The sequence below is a fragment of the Dromiciops gliroides genome, chromosome 3, assembly GCF_019393635.1.
Source record: "Dromiciops gliroides isolate mDroGli1 chromosome 3, mDroGli1.pri, whole genome shotgun sequence".
Lineage (NCBI taxonomy): Eukaryota > Metazoa > Chordata > Mammalia > Microbiotheria > Microbiotheriidae > Dromiciops > Dromiciops gliroides.
In genome coordinates this window covers 332,295,885-332,321,638 of record NC_057863.1, presented here as the reverse complement: position 1 = coordinate 332,321,638, position 25,754 = coordinate 332,295,885, and the positions used below count along the sequence as shown (strand labels likewise).

Genomic DNA, 25,754 nt, shown 5'->3' with positions numbered 1-25,754 from the left:
TAAATCATGGAAGGAAATGGTAAATTTTAGAGGTTAGTCGAACTATAGATTAATACCCCTCTTCTGCCCTCAGCTCAATCCAGGTTCATGGATCTTTTGAAATCTGTTCATGGACCCATGGTCTGTGGACCACAATTTAAGGACCCCTCATCTAGTTCAAATCATACATGAAAGGAATCCCTACTAAAACATTTCTCATGGTGCTCATGTAGCCTGTGTCTTCCCACTTTAAGTAACTCATTCTACTTCTTCAAGGCTCTAAGTGTTAGGAAGTTCTTCTTGCTATCAAGTCCAAATTTATTTCCTTTCCTTTTCCACCTATTGCTCCTGGTTTTGCCCTCTGAGATCAAAGTCTAATTCCTTTCCCACATGACAGACCTTCATACTTCAAATACATGATGACGACTTCCCTCTCCCCTCCCCTCATTCCTTAGTCTCTTCTCTTCTAGAGGCTAAACCAGCCCAGTTCCTTTCAATAGCATTCACAATCCTAATTGTCCTCCTCTGAATACTCTCTAGCTTATCAATATTCTTCTTAAATTATCACACCCAGAACTGAAAATGAAACTCTAGATCAGGTCTAATGAGATCAGAATACAGTGAAACTATCAAATGCCTATTGAGCAGTCTTTCTAAATACTTTACATTCTGATGAGATTTAAATCTCAACTTCCTGGGAAAGTACAGTCATAGTTATAAATTGTTACTGAATCCTATTTTAAGTCTTTCAGTCAATGCACATGTGTTTTGTATTGAGCATTTCTTTTGTCTGTAGGAAATAAATACCCTTTCCATTCCTAATTCATATTGTACAAAGAATAACTTTTTACATCCAACTTTGGGAAGACCTTAGAGATGAATCAAAATCTAAGCCTTAAGCAATTTCCTTCAAAAGAATAGGTAGGGAATATGTGAGAAAAGGGAACCTAACCCCTTTCATTAGAGGTCAGAATCCTCCTAAGATCAAACCTGATTTCGATTGATGGATGGCATGAATTATGTGGACAATTTCCAGTTTCATATGGAGAGCTGAGTGGTAATAGGGGGGAAATTGTATGTGAGTACATGGCCACATCTGCCTCTTTCCATTTTTTTCTGATCCTAGGCAAATGAGTATTCCATGGTGGATGTGTCCAGGACTGGTGAATACATCCACCATGGAAGGTTCACTTAAGGAAAGAAACAACTTCAGGGAATATGATTTTTCATGGCAGAGAGGAGTACCAGGAACTGCCATTCACAGAAGACAGTGATATGATGAATAATATGCTGTCTCTCACAGGGTTTTGGTTTATTTTTTCATTTAAAGGAAGACTTCATAATGGGAGTATTTAAAAGAATTCTGGAATTTTAGGCATTAGTAGGGAAAATCTGAACGTGAGGGTTTTTTCCCCCTTTATCCCTCAACTAACACTACTGGGTTATTTTACCTACAAATAAAGTTCTGCTAGGAAGCTAATAATAGGATTATATGTATATGAATGTTTTGGAAAGTTAATTCCTTTTCCTCTTTATTTGATCTCTTTGGGGGTATATGTCTAGTACTGGTATCACTTGGTTAAAGGGCATGCAGTTTACTAATTTTTGGGAGATAGTTTCAAATTGCTTTCCAGAATGGTTAGAATAATTCAAAATTACAACCACAATTTATTGTTGTTTAAGAATGTCTGTCATGGACAAAGTCCCATATTAGCTAGTTGTGAGAGAAAACAGTCATTCTACATCCCCTCCAAAAATTGTTGAATTTTTTTTTGGTCACCTTTGCCAATCTGATATGTATGAGATAGAATCTTGGAGATATGTTAATTTTTCATTTTCCTTATTAGTGATTTAGAATATTTTTTCATATGGTTATTAAAAACTTGAAAATATTCCTTTCAGCCTATTTATATCCTTTGATTGTTTGATTATTGGGGGAGGGATAGCTCTTGTTCCTATATATTTGTATCAATTATTTATATTCTTATCAGACCTTTAACAGAGAAACTTGCTATAATGATTTTTTTTTGTTGTTGCACAGGACAATGAGGGTTAAGTGACTTGCCCAGGGTCACACAGCTAGTTAAGTGTCAAATGTCTGAGGTTGGATTTGAACTCAGGTCCTCCTGAATCCAAGGCCAGTGCTTTATCCACTGCGCCACCTAGCTGCCCTCTAAGAATTGTCTTAGTTCATGATATAGTTAATTCTAACTATATCAATTTTATTTGTGCAAAATTTCTCAATCTTTATGTAATTAAATTATACATCCTATTTCTTGTGATCTTCTCTGTCCTTTGTTTGGTCAAAAAGTTGTCTTCTATCTATAGTTATGAAAAAGTATTTCCTTCCCATTTCTATTTTATTTATGATACAATGTTCCTCCCACTTTTTTTGCAGGGCAATGAGGGGTAAGTGACTTGCCCAGGGTCACACAGCTAGTAAGTGTCAAGTATCTGAGGTCAAATTTGATCTCAGGTCCTCCTGAATCCAGGGTCAGCGCTTTATCCACTGTACTACCTAGCTGCTCCCTATGATACAATGCTTTACATCTAGGTAACATATTTATTTGAAACCTATTATGGTATATGGTATTATACCTCATTTCTGCCATACTACCTTCCAGTTTTACCAGCAGTTTTTTTTTGTCTTTTTTGAGTCCTTACTTTGATATTATGTCCTTGGGTTTATCAAACTACTATATTTGATTGCTTTTAAATATTTCTTAATCTAACCTGTTCTACTGATCAGGCCATGCATTTCTCTTATTTAACACTCTCTGTGACCTTTGAAAACATTAGGATTCTGAAGGGACTCTTGTATCTTCTCCTCCTGTTAGAATGTAAACATTTCATTCTCATTTGGCCCTTTCCTATTGCTCTAATGCATTTGCTTTCTAAGTTTGTCTTGATTCACATGTTTGTATATGAAAAGTTCTACTTGGTTCTGGTCTTTTCTTTTCAGACACTGTCAAGTGTCTGAGGTCAAATTTGAACTCAGGTCCTCCTGAATCCAAGGCCAGTGCTTTATCCACTGTGCCACCTAAGATGACCCAGTTCTGGTCTTTTCATCATGAATATTTGAAAGGTTTTTTATTCTGGTTTTTTTTTTCTCTCTAGGACCCTTGGGATCATCATTCTAGGCTAGAACACTGAAATTCTCAGGATTCTGTGTACCAGCTTCAGAATGCTATTAACTTCCTAATGTCACCTCCTCTTTTCCCAGGGCATCCCAGTCAAAACAATCCTGGCTTTTGCCCTCTGCTTGGAGCATCAGAAGTAGAAATACTGCTGGGTTTTTTGGGTGCTTCCTCAGCACATCTCTCTGCGTTTTTCAACTACTGGAAAAAAAGAATGCTAAAGACTGCAAATGCCTGTGGAGCATTCCATGTCAGTGTTGGAAGGCTTCTGCTCTGTGCTTGTGATTCTCTAAAGGATCACTCACTCAGTGACCACTGTCTTGTCATGTGTAGGCTGGACTGGATGAAGGTGCTTGCTTATGTTTTCTTTGGATTTCTTGATCATTATTCATTCTGGTACCTTTTGTAAATCTTTTCCAGTGTTTATTTGGGAGAATGGGACTCCTCTATGCCCTTTCATGTCAGCATCTCATCTAAAAGTAGCTCCACCTTCTTTTTAAGCAATTCATTTCCCTTCCAATTTTTTAAGAGTTCTAATTACACTTCATACCTCCCTTAATTTTTCTCCAGCCACTCTTATAGAGCTTGGGGCCAAGACATTCTTTTTTCTAAGGTTTTAGTTGTATTATTTTGTGGAGTTAGTTTCTTCTGGGTTAACCTCTTGGGTTTTTCTTAAGCTATGTTATACTTTCCTTGTTTTCAGTTTTACTTCTATTTGCATATATCTCCTTTGCCTCAGTTTCTGGATTTTTTTTTTTTTTGTACTAGAGCCAAGCAATGCCCCTTCTGCATGCTTGGATGGAGAAAGCAAGGAATATTTGGTTTTGTTCCTTCTGTAGTTTGGATGCTGTTGCCACTGCAGTTTTCTTTCTTTCTTTCTTTCTTTCTTTCTTTCTTTCTTTCTTTCTTTCTTTCTTTCTTTCTTTCTTTCTTTCTTTCTTTCTTTCTTTCTTTCTTTCTTTCTTTCTTTTTTTTTTTCGGGGCAATGGGGGTTAAGTGACTTGCCCAGGGTCACACAGCTAGTGTCAAGTGTCTGAGGCTGGATTTGAACTCAGGTACTCCTGAATCCAAGGCCGATGCTTTATCCACTGCGCCACCTAGCTGCCCCTCTTTCTTTCTTTCTTTCTTTCTTTCTTTCTTTCTTTCTTTCTTTCTTTCTTTCTTTCTTTCTTTCTTTCTTTCTTTCTTTCTTTCTTTCTTTCTTAACAGTTCTTGTTGAGTTGTTTCAGTCATGTCTAACTCTTTGTGATCCCATTTGGGGTTTTCTTGGCAAAGATAATAGAGTGGTTTTCCATTCCCTTCTCCAGCTCATTTTACTGATGAGGTAACTGAAGCAAACAGGGTTAATTGACTTGCCCAGGGTCATGTAACTAGTGTTTGATGCCAGATTTGAATTCAGGAAGAGTAGTCTTCCAGACTCCAGATCCAGTACTTTATTCACTGTAACCACTTAACTGCCCAGTAATTGGTTTTTTCAGCACAGATATCTATAGTGCTAAAAGTACTGAAATAGTATGAAGGAACATGTATATTTAAAAATAAACTTCTCGAGGGTTCATCAAAATTTAAGGAAAGAGGTCTTCTACATTTCAAATTCAAAGGTGCATGTGACAGGGTTTGAAGTAGTGAGTGGTTAGCTGAGTCTAGCAAAGGTCAATATTAAAGTATTAAAACCCTTAACGTTTTTCTGAAACAACTTTGAAAGACTTAGGAACTCTGATCAACTCATTGGAACCAACCACAGTTCCTGAGGACTCATAACAAAACATGCTAACTCCACACAGAAAGCACAGAATAAAGTGCATGTGTGTGTATGTATGTATATATGTATGTATACATACACACACATACACACATATGTATATACATTTGACAAGACTAATGTGAGAATTGATTTTACTTGCATATGCATATTTATAATGAGTTTTTTCCCTTGCTTTCTCAATAGTGGGGAAGGGAGAGGTGGGAGGGACAGAATTTGGAACTGAAAATAAAATCAACCACCTCCCCTACTTATTCAAGTATAAGTAACATGATAACAGTTCGGAGCCAATTATGAATGATTTTTCTATCATTCGGTATTTTGCATAATTCACTTGACTTATCATCTTCTTTAGAGCAGAAGATTTAAAACTATACCACAGGTAGGAAATTCACTCTAGTTCTTTGTAGTTTGTTATTGTTCTGTGTTAAAATCTTCTCACACCCACCATGTGCTTCTCCGCTGCCCTCAGAGTTACTTATTTTTATTTCCTCAGAAATGCATGGCTTGCAGTCACACAGCAACATCTGTAGGATACTGGCATTAAAAATATGGACTTTTGTTCAGGAAGAAGTCTGTGCTCATTAAAGAAGCCTCACAAGTTCCCTGAGGTGATTCAGCTCCCTCAGCTCTACCTAGTACCCGAATTCAGGGTACAACTCATTGTTCATTTGCAGTGTCTGTCTACGATTTTCTTACTGGTGGAGGTTGGGAATCTAATTGCATGTCATAGAATAAAAAAAATACTGAAGTAAAGGATGACACCAATGGCCACTAATATAAACGTTTTGGAAAAAATGTGACACAGACATTGGTTTAAATAAAGGGTAAAGAAATATCAAAATATGCACAGGAAGTGTGCCAGTGGGATAAAAGCCTTAGAGAAAAACTGAAATAGACTTTTACAGACTATATTGAAAGCCAGCACTTAGCACACATTGGTTGGCAAATAGAAAGCACTTAATACTTTATCTATATATCTATCTAGAAGAGAATCTAGTGAAGAAATGAAAACAAAGTCCTTAAATTAGAAAAAAAGAAAACAGTGAATCAAGGCAATCCTAGTACTAAAATAGCAAGGAGAAATATGAAAAAGAATATAAAGTGTCACCATATGGTATTTTCGGGTGAATTTTAAAGTATCTAAGAAATTTTCTTTGAATAATAGCAAATGAACCAAAATTTTCAAATAACAAGTTTTCATTCACATGTTACAAAACTGTATAAAATAACAATTGTCTATAGTCGATTCAAGGATGCTGATTTTGAAAGACATTTTCCTACCTATATTTTTGCTTCATTAAAAATCTTATTAAAATGCAATTTTGATAATATTGATATGAATTGTTAGTAATTATTAACAGGTTAACATTAATAAGGGTATATGAATTTAAAGAATTGTTCCCTCTATTTTTAAAAGTATGCTTGTTGTATTCCAAATACAGAATATTTTTTTTGTATCTATAATAATCATGCTTTCTTGACAACTTCCTCTGCATAACTAAGTGCCCAAGTTAGATATTAAAATGAAATCTTTTTAGTATTTCTAGTAATGAATCCCACTGGATGTGTTTAAAATGTTCCCACATTTTAGAGATTTCCATTATATAGCAGGTTGTATTATAGAAAGTTTCTAGAATATCTTTTTCTCTTTTTTTTTTTTTGTGGGGCAATGAGGGTTAAGTGACTTGCCCAAGGTCACACAGCTAGTAAGTGTCAAGTATCCGAGTTCGGGTTTGAACTCAGGTCCTCCTGAATCCAGGGCTAGTGCTTTATTCACTGCGCCACCTAGCTGCCCCTAGAATATCTTTTTAAAGTGAAATAGCTAAGATGGAGATTAGTATTTATGAAAGTAAAAGCTTTATTTATTGTTAAATGATATCAAGAACTTATAAAGGGATAGCAAACATATTTAGCTCATTCAAGGACCCTAACCAGTTTTATTATATAAGCAAACAATTAGGGCCTTTAATAGGGAGCAAGAAAAACTCCTTTAAAACAAATTAGTGAAATTTCAGTCTTTTAAAGAAAAGAGAACATTGAATTTGGAGCTTTGAAATTTTCTTAAGGTTATCTGAAAGAAAGCTCACTTTCCTCCTCCTGTTCAACTCTAAATGTAACTCATTGTCTATCTGCACTGAATGTCCCAGATAAATATACTGATGGATAAATTATATGGGTCATCCATATACACATTGAAAAAATTATTTCCCATGCTTCTCATAAAAGCAAAGGCCCTCTTTTTAATATTAACATGTTACCAGTATTGCTATATGATAGTGTGGCTTGGGATATGATTTTCCTTTGAAAATAAAAAAATGAGCATTATGGAGAGGGCAATGGAGAGGTGTGATCAGCCAGCACCATGTAATAATAAATGAGTAACTCCAAAGAACAACAGGAGTAAAAAATGTCAGCAAGGAAGTGTATGATAGGAGGAAAAAGCTGGTTATGTGGCAAGAGTGAAGGATGACAGACCGACATTTATAGTGCTTCACTGGTATCCTTTCAATGTCAGGAGAAAATGAGGAAGGTCTCCAGCATGTTAGGTGGATTCCCTGTACCTAATGTAAGGGAGAATATGGACAAGAGTTGCAAACAACAGGCAGGTTTGGATGGATTGCAATCTGCATTATTAGAGACAACTTCCAAATCCATGAGATTAAAGATCCATTTCAATCTCTAATTTAAAATAAGGCTATAAATCCAATTAAAGGCACTATAGCCATTTTCCTTTAATATGACCCCATCTCCTAAGAAACATACATATATACATACATATATATACATACATATATATATACATATATACATATACATATACATATATATATATATATATATATATATATATATATATATATATATATATATATATTTGGGATGTTCTGAAAAACCTCTCTGCTTTTTGATAGTCTAGCCTTGCATATGACAGGCTGTATATACTCTATATATTTCTCCTCCTTGGTATGTGTGACTTTTTTTTTTTTACTAGAAACTTCCATGTTGGACACTTAAATGCAGGAGTGTGCTGGAGCTGGCTCATACAAGCTAAAAGAGCAAACTATTAATTTTTTCAGTGTGAGCATTTATACCTCTGAAAGTAACAAATGCTATAAATGCTATAAATCAAGGCTTGATTTGTTGTTTTCTTGTTGTTGTTGTTAAGTTGTTTTATTGTTAAGAGATGAGGAAAATGTTAACAATGCTGACTGAACTAGTAAGTGTGTTGTGCAGTTTTTTGAGAGGTAGTTTTTAAACATTCACCAGCTCTCCTCTGTTTAAATGTTTCCAGTTGTAGGGTGGAAGGTCTTGATGGTGAGTCTCTAGTTTCTAGTGGCTTTTCAGTTACAACATCAGAGATGGGAGACCAATCAAATGTGCCTGAGTGAGATCCCATCCTTTCCTACAAAATCTACAGGCCTTTCCTGCTTCCTTGTTGCCCTTGTTGTACATGGACTGAGGCCCGCAGCCCCTCTGGTAACTGAGATAGTGGTGTCCTATTCCCTGAGCCCTTCTTTCTTTGTCCCTGTCCTATTACCCTAACTTTGCCCCTCCCCCCCATACCCTGCCACTGACCCCATAGATGTTTCCTACTGGGCCTTAATATTTCTCTTATTTGAGTCAAAACACATCATTGGTCTGTCTGACTTCATTTATAAAAAGATCCCTAAGTCCTAAAATGAACGGGACATTTAGGGATTCTTCCCTTGCCTCGTGCATACACAGTGACTTAAAATCACAAACATAGAATCTATTCATTTTAGCATTTATATTTTGATACTCTATTGAGTACACAAATGCCTCAAAGAACCATCAAATTTTCTTTTATTATGTGATTTTAAAATGATTGATAATTTTAACTTTAATTCCATCTTAGCATCAAAAATATGTCCTATAGTAATAAATTCCTATCATACTTTATAACTAAATCAAATTAGATTACTCTCAAATTCTAAAAACACATATTTTGAAGTGATAAGTACATATCAACTTTGTCATATGCTAGGTATTTCATATCATAAAAATGGCCAAAACAAAACATTGAATACTTGAAGCAAATTCTGTAAAAGGCCCCAAATCTTGTCCAGGTTACCTGAAGTGGGAGACTTGCAGCGCTCAAGTTCCAGGGGAACAGGACTATCAGTGAGTTCAGTCATACCTAAAAATAAGAAATGGGAAAAAAAACTGAGATAAAATCCTAATGCTTTAAAGCCCTGGGAAGACTTCAAGTTACAGATGATTTGTATGAATGACAAAAATAGTTATTTTTAAAATAATATTTCCCATCCTGATCCAGCTAGTATGCAAATCAATCTAATAATTTTTAAGATAGTAAATGATGTAGAAGGAAGATATATAGAAATATTAATTGACAAACAAGGGGAAATTGAACACAGTTGATGGAAAGAAATAAAATGTCATGCTTTTAATTTTCATAAAATAATGGGGAAAATCCAGTAATTATATTGGTGATATTAATTTTATCTGTATAGATATCTGAAATAAGAGCTTGATTGCTTAAGTTCTCTGGTCTAGCCCTTTTTCTCCAGGCAAGTGAAGAGTTGAGGCATCCAGAATGGATAGTTATTTGTTATTCAAGACCTCCAGGGATAAAACTTCTACAGGTTTTGTTCACTACAATTTAAAAATATATGCTGATTTACAAAGAGGTGTTTGCTGTGTGTTAATACTTCTTTTTCCTTATACTAAAAAGAATATTTATATTTACATAAACCAGATTTTATCACTAATGCCCACTTATCTTTGCAAAGATAAATTTTCTTTCCCCCTTCTTTTTGTTCTTTTATTATTTATTACTCATTCTACTTTCCTGAATAGCAAAATCCCAGACACATAGTAGGTGCTTAATAAATATTTAGTTGATTATTAGCCTTTAATGGTTTTGCACAATATTTCCTTCCTACAATATGAAAAAAAATCACTATTTTTACAATCAGTGTTTTACCGTGTCTCCTCCCTTCTTTTTTGGGGAGGACGTCACATGTGTTTTGTTGAGGAGTATAATTTCCTAATTCTTTCTTCTTCATTTAACTACCTACACAACAATATGCCTCACTGTCAATGCTAAAAATGAAAAAGTAGTTTTTGTGTCAGGTGACTAATTCTCTTTCTCACCATGCATTTCCCTGAGGTAAGCTAATTTTTTAAAAAATCTGATCAATAATGTTTATGGTATAAATGTATATATATATATATCATTTTATATATCTTTGTTTTGCTATAAATTTATTTCATATGAACTTTAAAAAATTTAACTTCAATATCAACTATCTCTTTCCATTCTATTTTATGCTTGTATTTTTATAGTAATATCTCCTTATATAGTAATACCCCTAACTTTAAGCATCTTGAAAGCCTAGAAACCTAAAAGTTAAAGACATTTTGGAACAGTGAGGAAAATAGCTGTCACAAAGCTCATGTACTTTACTATGTAGGTGAGACATGGTGCTATTCTCAGGCCCTTATCCATTACTTACAGCATTAGACTCATGAGTAAAATAAGGTTACTAAGTAAATAAATAAATAAAGGTTTTAAATGATTTAACAAGATTTGTAATATGTCCTCTTCATTTACTAGAAGATAAAAAGCAACAGTCAACAAGGGGTGCTAGAGACAGACACACTGACAGCAGCAAGACATGACATCTGACAGTGAAAGAGAAGACAGAAGTATAAAAAGCAAGCAGAAAAATTATAAGGTCATCATACATATGGCAGGTAGAAAAGCAAAAAGCACTATACACCAAACATGAAGAGCCAAAGAGCATCACTTTCTTACAGCATAATACAATGATCACTGTTCATAATGTTAACCCTGAGTCATCAAGAAAAGGTTAAAGTATGTGTTTAACAAGTCAAAAAAAGAAAGTTTAGAAAGTGTAATACATTCTAGAAAATTTCTATGAAAGTTATTTAAAATCAAAAAGGGTTTTGGTACTTAAATGGGCCAATGGTTTCGATTATCTAGAAAATGCAAAGGGAAGGAGAAGAGAAGGGAACAAGTATTTATTAAGTGCCTACTATGGGCCAGGCACTGTACTAAGCAACAATTGTTATTTCATTTGATCCTTATAACAACTCTAGGAGGTGGGCGCAATTATCATCCCATTTTACAGTTGAAGAAATTGAGGCAGACAAAGATTAAGTAACTTAAGTAAGATAGCTAGTAAGTATCCAAAGCTAGATTTGAAGTCAGGTCTTCCTGACTCCAGCCCCAGAGCTTATACATATATATCTGATTATGTTACTCATCAACTCAAACATTTTCAGTGGTTCCCTATTGCTTACTGAGTGAAATCCCTTGGCTGGATTTCAAGGGCCTCTACCACATAATGTGACTATATCTTTCCATTATAATTTCGTGTTATTTTTCTCTGTGCAATCTCTACTGCTGGCAAATTGTACTGCATACTCTTTACCTGAGCTTTACTGTGTTTATGCCTTTATTCATGTTTTTTTCTTGCTTGGAATATTCTCCCTGTCTTCCTTTCCTGAATTTCTACCTGGCTCATCTACTTATTAACCCAGATGTGCCCCCCCCCACCCCCACCCAATGCCTATCTCTTCCTGTTGCAATTTCTTGCTTTTGAATCCTCCTGAGAATTACTCCAGTGATTTTTTTTCATTCTCAGCACATGCCAGACCCCATCTAACCACCTGATACCTTTTTTTTTTGAGGGGAAATAAGAGTTAAGTGAGTTGCCCAGGGTCACACATCTAGTAAGTGGCAAGTGTCTGAGGCCGGGTTTGAACTCACAACCTCCTGAATCCAGGGCCAGTGCTTTATCCACTGCACCACCTAGCTTTCCCCTGGCCCCAAAGCTTTTGTGTGCTAATTGTCTATGTAAGAAAGTGTTGGAGAAAGGAGAAATATCTTTAGAAGGGAAACTGATTTCCTGGATGGTCATAGCTGAAAGTTGGTGGTATTTTTTTCCCCACCCTTACCTTTATTTTGTCACATTAATGCCTTCTCTTTTGTGACATGTGCTCCCTCTCCAGCCATCTTTCAACCTAAGTGAATGCTATTTTAAATTTGTTTTTGAATTATTGTCCTCTTTTATTTTATTGACATTTAAATGATAGAAATATTGAATTAGGAACACTTCTCTATCATTCTTGATCTGCCTTTAGCAGTTGTGGATATGTAGGGGATAGCTGAGGGAAAAACCAGTCAGGCAGGTTTAGGGAAAATAGATCTCAAAATTTTAGCAAAGGATATGCAGGATCACAAAACCCAAGTTTTTAAAAGAGGACTGCCACAAATTTCAAGAATGAAAACTGGATGATACAAACACACATGATCTTAATGAGAAAAAAAATGCCAGAAAAGGATTCATTTGGATAAACCCTAGGCTGGGGAGTTTGCATATAATCTTTTTTTTTTTTTTAGTGAGGCAATTGGGGTTAAGTGACTTGCCCAGGGTCACACAGCTAGCAAGTATTAAGTGTCTGAGGCTGGATTTGAACTCAGGTACTCCTGAATCCAGGGCCGGTGCTTTATCCACTGTGCCACCTAGCTGCCCCTGCATATAATCTTAAAGGTAATAGGGAACAACTAAAGGTTTATGAGTAAAGGAATGAAACGGACAAACTCATTTCTTAGAATGGTTGTTTTAGCAGCTATGTGTAATTCTATTCTGATGCTGTTGGGAACTGGATTATCAAGGACAATACCAGTGGAGTACAAGCTCTAGCAGAATCAATTGTGTTCTAATGACTTTATTTATTATTATTTTTTTCCTGAGGCCAGATTTGAACTCAGGAAGATAAGACTTTTTTGGGGGGTGGGGCAATGAGGGTTAAATGACTTTTCCAAGGGCACACAGCTAGTAAGTGCCAAGTGTCTGAGGCTGGATTTGAACTCAGGTCCTCCTGAATCCAGGGCCAGTGATTTATCCACTGCACCACCTATCTGTCCCCTCTAATGACTTTAAATATGGCTCCTACAATAGATTATGTCTAGAGGCAGAAGGTAGCACAGTGGATAGTGTACTGGGCTTGAAGTTGGGAAGACCTGAGTTCAAATCCATCTTCAGAAACTTTCTAGATGTGTGACCTTTGGCAAGTCACTTAAATTCTGTTTGTCACTGGAGAAGATGGCATGCCACTCCAGTATCTTTGCTAAAAAACAACATGGATGAAGTCCACAGGGTCACAAAGAGTTGGACATGACTGAAACATCTGAGAAACAATAGATTATGTCTGTTTTCTGAGAATCGGACTAGCTAAGCAGAGAGAAACTCATAGGCTGGTAGACTGATTATGAGGTGATGACAAATTCTTTGGTTCTGACAACTGATGAAACAGGGATAAACTATTAAATGACCCTCAGGCTTGTAGGCTTCCTTCTGCTCCTGCAGTAATGGTTGAAGAGTGATGGAAAAATTGGACCTAGGATGCTAAGAATAATACAGTTTTTAGTCTGCTACAAACAATAGATATCTCTATATACATATACTGCATATCCCAAAAGTCTTAGTAAAATTTTAAGCTTTTAAATGATCGGTAATCAAATTATTAGCCTAGAACTATGCTAAGACTTTTTGGACACCCTGTATACCTACAAATATCTATTTATTTAATTATCTATCTGTCTGTCTATCAATATTTAGATATCTATATATAATTATTTTGATAGAGATATATGTTATATATGTAAAATTAATTTATCTGTTGGTATTATAAATGTGAGATTGTTGTGCAATGACCAACAAATAGATATACTACTAAAGGAACTGAATTATATCTTTTCTTTTCTTTTTTTTTGTGTGTGTGAGGCAATTGGGGTAAAGTGACTTGCCCAGGGTCACACAGCTAGTAAGTATCAAGTGTCTGAGGCCAGATTTGAACTCAGGTACTCCTGAATCCAGGGCTGGTGCTCTATCCACTGTGCTACCTAGCTGCCCCAGAACTGAATTATATCAATCTTAATAGTTATTATTCATTATAAATGAAACCAGAAGAGAAAAAGAAGTTGCAGCTGAATAGAAGGTTGGCTCATAGGTTTTCCTTGGAAAGGCAAATATGGGAGTTGAACAAGTTGAGTTTATCAAGCATACAAAGGCAATAAGAGACATCAATTCACTTAGTCCTCTTATATTGTACTGTTCAAGGTAAGTATTTACAAAAAAAGATCTCCATGAAATTAATTGTGGTTTGGGTACTAACATGAGTTGCAAGAGTAAGGAGGTAAAAAAATTCTATGAGGAACTTAATAAAAACTTTTAAATTAAATAAAAAATCTCTTTTGATACTGTGACTCTGATTAAAAGATAGAAATAGGGAGGATGATAAAACTATATTGGGAAATATGGTCCAGAAGTAAAGAATGAGAAAGGCTAAAGGCTTGTAAACTCCATGGAAGTCTCATGCCTGAACCATAAGCATTACCTTATTTAGAAGAAATGGGACACAAGCAGATAACATCACCCAAAAGGAAAGAAATTTACTATATTTAAACAGTTAGGAAACAACCTGTCATTGAATCAGTCCTCTGTATACAGTTAGAATACTGGTGTATGAAAGATAAGATGAAAATATGTATAAAATCAGAAAAAAACATTTAATGAGGAAAAATGTGGCATATGATTAAAACAACTACTATTTGAGCTATCTAAACATTTACTGATGTTTTCAAATGGAAAATGATATTGACATTGATTATAACAACTTCGCAGAAGTTTAACCCATGAAAATCAACTGTAATAAGAGGGAAAACAAAGAAGCCTAGAAACTATCTCAATGATCTTCTTGGATTAAATAGAGAAAGATGACAGCAAAGTCAACACTTTTGTTGTAAAATTTAGGAGAGTGAAATATTATGAGAAATACGGCCTCATAAAACCATAAGAAACTGTGGAGAGAAAAAAAAGCTCAGCAAGAAATCCAACCAAGCAAAGTCATCCCAAAGATGTATAATTATGAAACTGGGAGAAGGATATCAGACAGAAAAAAGATCTGTAAAGATTTTTATAACAAAAGTTTCACTATCAAAGGCAGTAGAATTACCATCTTAGAACTTTAATATCACAGTCCCTAATTTGTTGAATTAGAAAGTGGAAACAACACTGAAGAAAACAAGAGATCGAAAAAGCAGCTGAATTAGACAAAGAGCCAACACAATTTCAAGGCTGATGAAGGACTGGTTCTGAAATTATCTCAGAGATATCTTCTAGGTTTAATTTACATTACTCTTCTTCATGTACTCACTGTGAAGCCAAACTGGTCTTCTTGTTTTTCTTTTTCTTTTTTTTTCTTTTTTCTTTTTGTGAGGCAATTGGGGTTAAGTGACTTGCCCAGGGTCACACAGCTGGTAAATGTCAAATGTCTGAGACCGAATTTGAACTCAGGTCTTCCTGAATCCAGGGCTGGTGCTCTATCCACTGTGCCACCTAGCTGCCCCTTCTTGTTTTTCATCATACATGACATTCAGTCTTCCTTCTTGGAACCTTTGCACTGACTGTCCCTGTGGTTAGAGTGACTGTTTCCTCACCTTTACCTCTGAGAATCCCTACCCTTCTTCAAAACTTAGCCACATAAGGCTTTTCCCTATCCTCTAGCTGGTTAATGCCTCTCGGCCAAAATTTTTTCTTGTTTTTACACACACATTCATACATGTATATATGTACATGTTGTCTCTCCTGATAAAATATAGGTTGTAAGGAAAGGGGGAAAGCAAGGGAAACTTAAGTTTAAGATTGGGTGGCTAGAACGATGATGGTATAGTTGATAACAAAAGTGAAGTTTGGAGAAGTTATTTGGTGGGGGAGTAGAGAAGGTAATGAATTTCAATTTAGTCATGGAGAGTTTCACCAGGACATCTAGGTGGGAATTTCCAGCAGGTAGCTATCACTATGGGTCTGGATGTCAGAGGGCAAAGATTTTTAAAAATTAATTACAGCAGGGTACAGGACAGAGTCTTGAAAGTAACAAATACTTAGGGGCTAGTAGGTAGAAAATGAATCAACAAAAAAGGTACATAGGTTTTGTTGTTATTTTGTTTAATTTTATAAAGTACCACCTTGGTAATTTAATTGATATGGTGCTAAATCTATAGGTTACAATTGTGTAGATTTTGAACCTTTATTGTGTTATTTCTATAATCAGTATTTTGTACATTTATTTAAGGTCTCTGTACATCTTGATAGATTTTATTCCCAGATATTTTATGAATTTTGTAGTTATCTTAAATTGATTTTTTTCCTTCCTGCTTTTGTTAGCAATGCATAGAAATGTTTATCAGTTTTGTGGATTTATCTTGTATTTTTCTACTTTGCTGAACCTATTAATTACTTTGCTTTTTTTCATTAATTGTCAAGGGTTTTCCAATGAAACTAATATAATACCTACAAATAGGGATAATTTGCCTCTCCTTTGCCAGTGCTTATTCCTTTGATTTCTCTTTCTTATATTATTGCTATAGCTAGTATATAGAGACATAATAGTGAAGAGAGTGGTTATGCTTGCTTAATTCCTGAACTTGTCAAGAAAACTTCTGGTATTATTCCATTATAAATGATAACTGCTCTTAAGACATTCAAATGTTTTTGAATACATTAAAAAAAAGCTTCTTCTTATTCAGTACTTTTTAGTGCTATTTGCTTATGCATAATGAATTTTGCTCAAGGCTTTTCAGTATCCATTTATATGGTCATGTTTTTTGTTGTTGTTCAAAATAAGAGATACAATTAGTCCTGTGGTATTTGGACCTGGCCAGATCACACTCAAAATATTGGGTATCACATTGCAGGAAGGGTATTGAAGAGCTGAAACATATCTCATTTCAGACAATCCCTCATATTCCATCTAATAGGGGGACACTAGGACCTACCCAAAGCGGGGATCTTATCACCTGTTGCATAGCTGTCCCTCTTATCCCCAGCAGGAATAATAACTTTGTGACAACGCCTTCATCCATCCTCATCCTCATCCTCATCCCAAGGGAGTTAATTGACCCAGTGAGCTGTTGTGATTGATAAGTGAGTGAAAATTACCTCAACCCATTATATCTAGTCAGTCCCAGACTGTTTCACTTTGTATCCAGATATTAAGGTACCTGGACCTACAAAGTATGGCCATTTTATGAACTGCTTTGCCTCTGAAGTTATTCTCCCTTCCCTTCCCCTGTCGGCACTTTCTACCTCTTGCTATTGTCCTGGTAACAATAATCAAGAGTACTATTATTACCAAAAAGAATGACTATCTAGTAAAATCTTAAAAAAGAAAAAAAAACCCTCTTATTATACCTCCACATACTCTGCTCTTCTCAACCATTTACATTCTGACTTCCCACTACATCAATGAACTCAAATTGCATTTTCCAAATTTAACAAGGAAACTTAAAAAAAATAGAATCTTATCGATTTCATTGTTCCCTCTTTAATTCCAAAAAACTACCCTTTATGATAAATAATTTTTAAAAAGGAAGAAAAAAAGTTCAACAAAATTAATCAATATAATAAAAGTCTGATGTTATGCACACACAGCTGCAAAGAAGCTGGAGATGGTGTCTTCTCATATATCTTCTTTGTGGCCAAGCTTGGTGATTAATAATTTTGTTAACATTCTGTCTCAATTATTTTGTTTTTATTATTTTATTATTATTCATCTTCATTGTCACGTATATTTGGGTTTTTGTTCTGCTTTTTTCACTGTGCATCAGTTAGACATTTTTCATGCTTTTCTATATTTATCATGTAAATAATTTCTTATAGTATTATAATATTCTATTGCCAGTAATATTCTATTTTATTTAGCTATTCTCCAACTGTTTGGCAACTAGGCAGTCAGGAAGATCTGAGTTTAACTTCTGCCTCCAATGACACTAGGCAAGTAATTTAACTTCTCTCAGCCTCAGTTTTCTTATTTGTAAAATGAGAATAATAATAATGCCAATCTCACAGGGTTGTTGAGGATCAAATGAAATAATATGCAAAAAGCATTTTGCAACCCTTAAAGTCCAGTCAAATAGGTACTTCCAAAGATATTTTGGTGTCTATTGAATATTTCTTTTTTTCACTGACCTTGAAGAATATGCCAGTAGTGGAATCTCTGGGGCAAAGAGGAGTGAGATTTAGTCATTTATTTGTATAATTCCAAATTGCTATCTAGAATGGTTGTATCAATTAGCTCCACCAACAATGCATTACTGTGCCTGTCTTTTCACAACCCCTCCATCTTTGATGATATGCTATATTTGAGGTGAAATCTGAGGATTATTTTGATTTTCATTCTTCTTATTATTAGTGATTTGTTGCATTTTTTCAGATGGTTGTTGAGTTTGTAATCCTTATTATAAGACTTATTTACTCATATTTTATATTTTTATTTATTTATTTGTAGTGAGGCAATTGGGGTTAAGTGACTTGCCTGGGGTCACACAGCTAGTAAGTGTTAAGTGTCTGAGGCTGGATTTGAATATTCATATTTTATAAACATCTAACTACTAGGGAATAGCTTTTGGTCTTCTAGCTGTCTACATAACTTGGATATCAGGCCCTTGTTTAATATATTTAAGATAAAGATCTCACCATTTGAACAGTTTCCTTCTAATTCTTGATAAATTAATTTTGTTTGTACAAAAGCTTTTCACTTTCCCGTAACTAAAAGTATCCCTTATCTTTTGTATTTGCCTCTATTATTTGTTTAGTTAAGAACTCCCTTCTTTCCTATACCTGTGAATCATACTTGATTTGTTTCCTAATTTTTATGAATTTTAAATATTCAGATTATAGTTGTTTTGAATTTATTATGGTATATGGAATAAGGTGTTGGTTTAAACCTAATTTCTCCTTTCCAGTTTTTCCATCAGTACTTATAAAACAAGGAGGATTTTTAAAAAACTTAGTTATGTTTCTGGGTTTATAAAAAAACTAGGCTATTGAGTCCAATTATTTCTGTTCTTCATTATCTAGTTGGTTTTGTCGACCTACTTTTCTATTTTTTAAAACTAGTGCCAAGTGTTTTTTGATAACTGTCATTTTATAATACAGTCTGAAAGTCCTTCATTTTATAATACAATCTGAGGTCTAATAGTCTTTCATTTTTTCTATTATTGTCCCTGATATAGTCTAGATATTTTGTTCTTCCAAGTAAGTTTTAAAACTATTTTATCATATATTTATTTTGTATCATTTGGTAGCTTAATTGATATAGCACTACAGCTGTAAATTAACGATGATTGCATTTTTATTTACTAATATGGTGTAGCTACAAACAATGAATATTCCTCCAGTTTTTTATGTTGTTCTTTATTTTTTAGGGATGATTTTATAAGTGAATCTATATAAGTATTGATTGTGCTTTGGTAGACTGACTCCCAAATATTTTATGCATTTTATACTTATTTTGAATGAGATTCTGCATTTTGTTTTCTTTACTATAGAAATATTGGGGTTTTTCTTTGTGGGAAAGTATTTTGTAGCCTGAAGGTTACTGAAACTATTATGTTAATTATTTTCTTTTTTCCCCCAAGGATTTTCTAAGTAAATCATTATGTCATCCACAAATTCAATTTTGTCTTCTCTTTAATGATATGCCTTTAATTTCTATCTCTTGTCTTATTGCCATTGTTAGCTTATCTAGAACTAAATTAAATAATTCATTCAGATAATTCATTTCCCAATCTGACTGCACTCCTTTGGACATCATCATGCTGGCAGGAACTTCATTTTCCTTTGAGATCCCATCAGCTTTGGTGATCATACCCCTCAGTACCCTCTGCCTTTGGGACCTCTGTGTTTGGAGAGCACAAGGGGGAGCTACTCCCTAAGTCTCCATTTAAGAAGGCCCAAAGGCCAGCTATCTCTTCATTTCCCTTCCAGATGCTTTTCTTTCTCAGGTGCCATTCCTTTCTCCTCATTCACTGTTTTCCAGCTTCCTTTTGTGTGTTGTCTTACTTTATTAGATTGTAAGCTCCTTAAGGGCAGGAACTGTCTTTTTAATTTTTTATATTTATTTATTATTTATATTTTATTTTTTGTATTTGTATTCCCAGTTCTTAGCACAGTGCCTGACACATAGTAGATGCTTAATAAATGTTTGTTGGTTGACCTAATGAAATAATAATGCAGTAAGGGAACAGCAACCTTAGTTTACTCCTATATTTATTGAGGAAACTTCAAATTTTTCCCCAATTGTACATAATGCTAACTTTTGTTTTGGGATAGATACTTTTAACACATTAAAAGTGATCTCTCTGGAACTGTATTTGTAGGGGTTTTTAAGCATATAAATGAAATAAACTTTTTCAAAGCCTTTTTCCTTATTCAGATGTTTTTGTTTTAATATGTGTTCGTTAATTGTTTTCCTAATGCTGAACTATCATTGCATCCCTGGCATAAATCCAACATGATTATAACTATTTTTGGATAGATTCCTACAGTATTTTGGGCAGAATTTATTTAATTTTTTTGAAATACTATTCATTAATAATATTACTTTGGTTTATTCTTTCTGTTTCAGTTATTAGGACTATATTTGGCTAGGGGGGGTGGTAAGGAGACTTGTAGAGATTTTATTCTCTTCTATTTTTGAAAATAAGTTGTACAGCACAAATATCCATTGCTCTTAAAATGTTTGATAGAATTTTTTGTAAATCCATATACATCATGAATGTTTTGGGTGGCAAAGAGGATAATTCCTCCATAGTTCAACTTCTTTCTATAAGATTGAATTAAGATCTCTGCTGCTGTTTGGATTTTGAAAAAAATTAATCCTCCATTTCCTTTAATGCTTTATTTTGTTGTAATATAACTGTATAGGGTGTAATAATTATTTTGTATTTCTTTTGGGTTGGTATAATTTTACCTTGCTCATTTCTTTATTTTGTTAATTTGACTTCCCACCTTCTTGAGTTATTTAAGGACATCAATTTTGTTAGTCTTTAAAGAAAAAATCTATCAGTTCTAGAGCATTATTTTACTTCTAATTTATTTCTCCCCCAATTTTCAAGATTTCCTCTTTCATGTTTATTTTGGTTTATTTGTTGGTTCAATTTTTAAAATGCAAATTAAGTTTGTGAATCATGTTTTCCCACTTTTGTTAATGTATGCATATAGGGACATAGTCGCCCCACCCCCAGTACTGATTTAGTTGCATCTCTACTCATGATTCTGAATCCTTTACATCATTATTGTATATGGGATTTGTTTTTTAATCTATGCATTATTTGGGATTTAATTATTAAGCCTCCATTTAAGTCTATGCCATTTGTTTGGCCTCTCTGAATTCATTAGTATTTTTAAATTTCACTGTGATCTACAAATGCTATTTCTTATTCTTAGTTTTTGCATTTATTTGTAATTTTGTGTGCCTTAATAACATATTATATTTCTATAAAAGTGCCATGTTGTGCTAAGAAATAGGTATATTATTTAGTAATCCTATTCAGAAGATGCCATAGATCTTTTATCTCTTAATTCTACAATAATTTGTTCAATTCTATATTATTTTGGTGGTTTTTAAAAAATCTTTCTGTATGATTTGTCCAACTCAGAGAGTTACATTGAAGTATCCTATTATTACTTTGTCTTTTTGTAATTCAGTTAGTTTTCCCTTTACAAATTTAGGCGTTTTGACATATAAGTTTAATACTGATATTGGTTTGTCTATGGTTTCTTTAAGCATAATGTAATATCTTTATCTGTTTATGCAGTGGACCTTAATTTTTCCCGTGTCTGATAGCGTGATTTCAATTCCTACTTGTACTGATCTTGCTGCATAGTAGATTTTGTTCCAGTATCTCATTTTGATTCTATGTATATCTTTGCTTTTTAGATGTGTTTTTTTTTAAAGCGAGAGATTGTAGAGTTTTGTTTTCTTATCCATAGTTCCACTCTCTATTCATTGGATTGTTTAATCTATTTACACCTAAAGTTATGACACTTAGGCTTACATTTTCCTCCATTTGTTTATTTTAAAGGATATTTTTGTTTCCCTTAATTTTTAAAATTAGTACCTTATCCCTACAATCAGTTTTCCTTAAATTATTCTGATGTGAACCTATTCCCCCAAATTCTCTACAACCACAACTGCTCCCACCCCTCCCACCACCACCATTCTCTGTTTTCAACACTTTATTATTTAGAGATTTTACTTAAATCATTTAGTTAACAAATTTTCTTTTTCATAGTTATTTTACTCCTCCTGTTTTCTCCCTTATATCCCCACCCCGCCTCAGTTAAGTGGTTGGTTTAAAATCCTCCCTATTTTCTACCCCACTAACTCATTTGTTAGTTTTTTCTATACCCTTATCAAAAATTCATTGTTTTATTTTATTCTTTTCATTAATTCCCTTTCATTATTGTTTATTCTGAATTTTTATTCTTTGAATTCATGGCCTATATCTTTATTTATTCCTTTTTTAAATTACCTTGTGTCACCGATTATACATTCCAGTTCTGTCTACTACCTTCCCCATGATCATTCTGCTTCAAAATGGCCAGATGACCACACCTCTAGTTTCGTTTCTTCCCACCCTTCTGAGTAACAGTTATTTCTAGAAAGTCTGATTTTCTTCTCCAATGGCAGGATGCTGTTCATAGAGGCAGAATATTCTCTCAGAGAAGATGATTTTCATGTATACAAACTGTTAGCTTTCTTTTCACCCCTTTCAATCCCTTCCTTAAAATATATCTCCCATTCTTCTAGAAGAAGCCCCTCTTCTTGCAAAAAAAAATAAACTACCCCAAAAAACTACTGGAGTTATCACCCTTTTCTGTCTACCTCTGGACTTGATAAGGGTCCACCCCAACTCCTCTTTGTTCTCCATCTACCTTTTACCCTTTAATGTACTATTCTCTTCTCCAATTCTGTCCCACAAAATGCAACAATTCATCTATAAGTAGGCTGTGTGGTCTGGCCCATGGTGTCTTAGTTCTGTGTCTTTAACCTCAATTTTCCTGTTTCTTTAAGTTCTGATTTCTTCTTTATCATTGTGTGTAATTAAAAAAATTCTTGATGATTCCTCTTTTTTAACCCAACATATCACTATTTTTCTTTTTAAAAAGAATATGTAGATGGGGCAATTTATTTCATTACTTATTTTTTTCTTGGTAGAACTGTGTTTCCATTGTTTGGGGTGTTCACAAGTCAAATATAATATTCATACTTTACCCCCTTCCCCACCCCTTTCAGGAATGCCTCAAATGCTTTTCTCTTACTAAATATCAATTTTTCCCAATTAGGCTCAGGTTTGCATGTTATATCATTTTGGGTTGCATCTTGAGTTCACTCCTTTGCTTTTAAGAATATGTTATTGCATTACCTTCTGTGGTTTATAGTGAGTATGGAATAGTCTTGTATTATTTGGTTTTTTTTCCTTAATATTTGAAGGTATTTCTCCTTGCTCTTCATAAAATTTGTTGTTGGTCAATGCAATCATTATATCTGACCACTGTTTGACTTGGGGTTTAGGGAATAGGGTTTTTCCTTCATGGAGTTGTTCTCTTTGTTCTTTTGATTGGTACTTTGTTTTTTTGTATTCAGGAGTTTTGGTTATTTTTCCTTCTATTATTTCCTGCTGTATAACATCATGTCTTTTAAATTTGCCATGTATTTTTGAGAGACCTATTATCCTTAAGTTGTTTCTGTGTATCTTGTCTTCAAAGTTGATGCTTTTTCTTTGTAGAAATTTAAAAGTCAGTATCAACTGAATAAATAAGTCATTTAAAACAAATGATAAGATGCATTTCCCTGATACATTTATCAGGTGAGATCACATATTGATTAATCATCAGGTATGACCAAGGTCTAAATACTTCCAGAGGATCAACAAGAGGGTTGTTCAGATAGATTGAGGGCCTAGGGTACCAGGGACTATGTAAAACAATTATATCAGTTTGAGGTTGAGATATCTGAATGCCTAACAGCAGAGAAAAGAGCATTTTAGCTAACCCCCTGAGAAGTAGTTACTTTGGGGCGGGGGGAGAGAATATCCTCTTCCTCTCACTCTTTACCCTTTGGTCTTCCAGGGAGGACCTGGGAAACTTTGGAAAGTGAAAGGAATGGAACTTTTCAATAATGTCCTACCAGTATCCCTAGAATAGCAGCTCCTGGAAGCAGTTTATGTACAGGAAACAAGGACAGACTGGATATAAATTTAAGGTTCCGCAAAGAGTCCTGTAAAAAAGCTACATTATGCTACTTAAGGAGAACATCTCAAAAACTCCAGCAAAAAGACTTCTAGGAGCTGTGAGTTGGATCTTTGACAATGAGGTCTCTAAACTTGAGCCCACCTTCCCCTGTCTACATGGAATGGAGTGGAGGGAAGTTACAGATTGTTGGTGGGGGTAATTGATTTGTACTAATTGTACTGCCATAGTAAATACTCATTTCTAAAAGCTGTTTTATCTAATTTATATAAATCAATGATCATGAGGAGAAGCACACTAGTGGAGTTCAGGACCTATCATATTAGAACAATATCCCCCAAATTCCCTACGTTACAATCCAGAGCCCTGAGAGAACACAGTAGCCAAACTTTGGGGATTTGACATCAGTGGGAGTGTGAGTTGGGACGGTCACTCCATAGTATGTGTGACACAGAGATCATGTGTTCTAATGTTATTGACTTTTGTTTTTTTTCTGCCATTTCCCTTCACTTCAGTATTTTTCCAAACCTGTGGTTCATTATTTAATGTCTTTGGAGAAATTAGCCACTATGGATTCATTTTTCTAATCTGCTAATTATTTCTGTTTGAAACCCCGAGTTCTCATATTTCTTCCTTTTGGAATGTTTTCTTATTCTTTCCTTTTCTCTGTTGAATCATTCTGTAGTATCTTCTTGTTTTATGATCTTTTAAGACTCAACTGGGTTCTGTGTTTCAACAGGCATTGGTTCAATTTCCTTCCACTCATAATATTTATTAGAATAGCTTTGCAATCACTTTGGGGATTTATTACTCATTCTTCCTCCTCATACAGTTGATTCATCTGCTTATTTTCTAGTTTTCTCATTGAGTTTTTCCCCTCTGAAGTCATTAAAGTTTTGGTCTTTTTTCTTTAATATTCCCCCATCACTTCCTGACTTCTCCCAATTCTCAGTGGTATACTCTTGAGGCTGGACTGTTTACCTGCCTCACCCTTTTACCACACTGGGAAATTAAATTTTCCCTGGCCTTTGAACCTGTTATATATAGCATCTTAGGGGACAGGACTGGCCTCAAGTAGGTTTCAATCCCTTTTCCTTCAGGCCTAGCATAGCCATTTCCATTGGTCTTCCTGCCTCCATTTCTCCCCTGACTCTCATCTTTTCTAATATAGCTAAGAAGAATCAACGCCTGTTCCTTCTAGTAGGTTTGAGGGAGGGATAAATGGGTATTCTGGACAAAGTTTCTTCAGCCTTGGGTTCTGTAACCTAGGGGATTTTCCAGGCAGAAGGCAGCCGGATTCTATCACTACCTTCCAGCTTGAATATGTGGGCAGAATCAGTGAATACTTTGTTGTTACAAAGGAGAGATAAGCAGGGGTGGAGGTATGCCAGCAAAGTCTTTGGGGAAGGAAAGGAACCCTTGTGTACATCCAAGACATAAACTAGTGGGCCAGGTTGTTCAGTTTGTGAGTCTTTCTGCCAGTACATAGAGACTAATGGGGGAGAGGTGCTTAATAGGCACGTTAAGTAACAAATATATCACAGTTATGTAGCGCTCATGTTTACAAAGCATTTTCTAACAGCCCTGATAAGGTAGGTTTGCTTTTAGGATAAAATTAAAGGCTAAGATTTTGTATAGGCCAAATTCTGGCATAATAGGAAGTTTTTATTTTGTTTGTTTTTGTTGCTAAGAGATATACACAATAAAGGCCCACAATATTATGGGTCAGGAAGGGGAAAATAAGAACCTTGTACTTAGTTT

General features: G+C 34.6%; 1 protein-coding gene across 1 annotated transcript in view; it reads right to left on the bottom strand.

Moving 5' to 3' along the window:
• Nucleotides 1-25,754, bottom strand: part of STXBP5L (syntaxin binding protein 5L) — a 421,799-nt gene that overhangs the window by 94,133 nt on the left and 301,912 nt on the right. Inside the window, 1 exon segment of the mRNA XM_043992879.1 lies at nt 8,975-9,040. Within this exon segment, the coding sequence (XP_043848814.1) occupies nt 8,975-9,040 (66 nt within the window).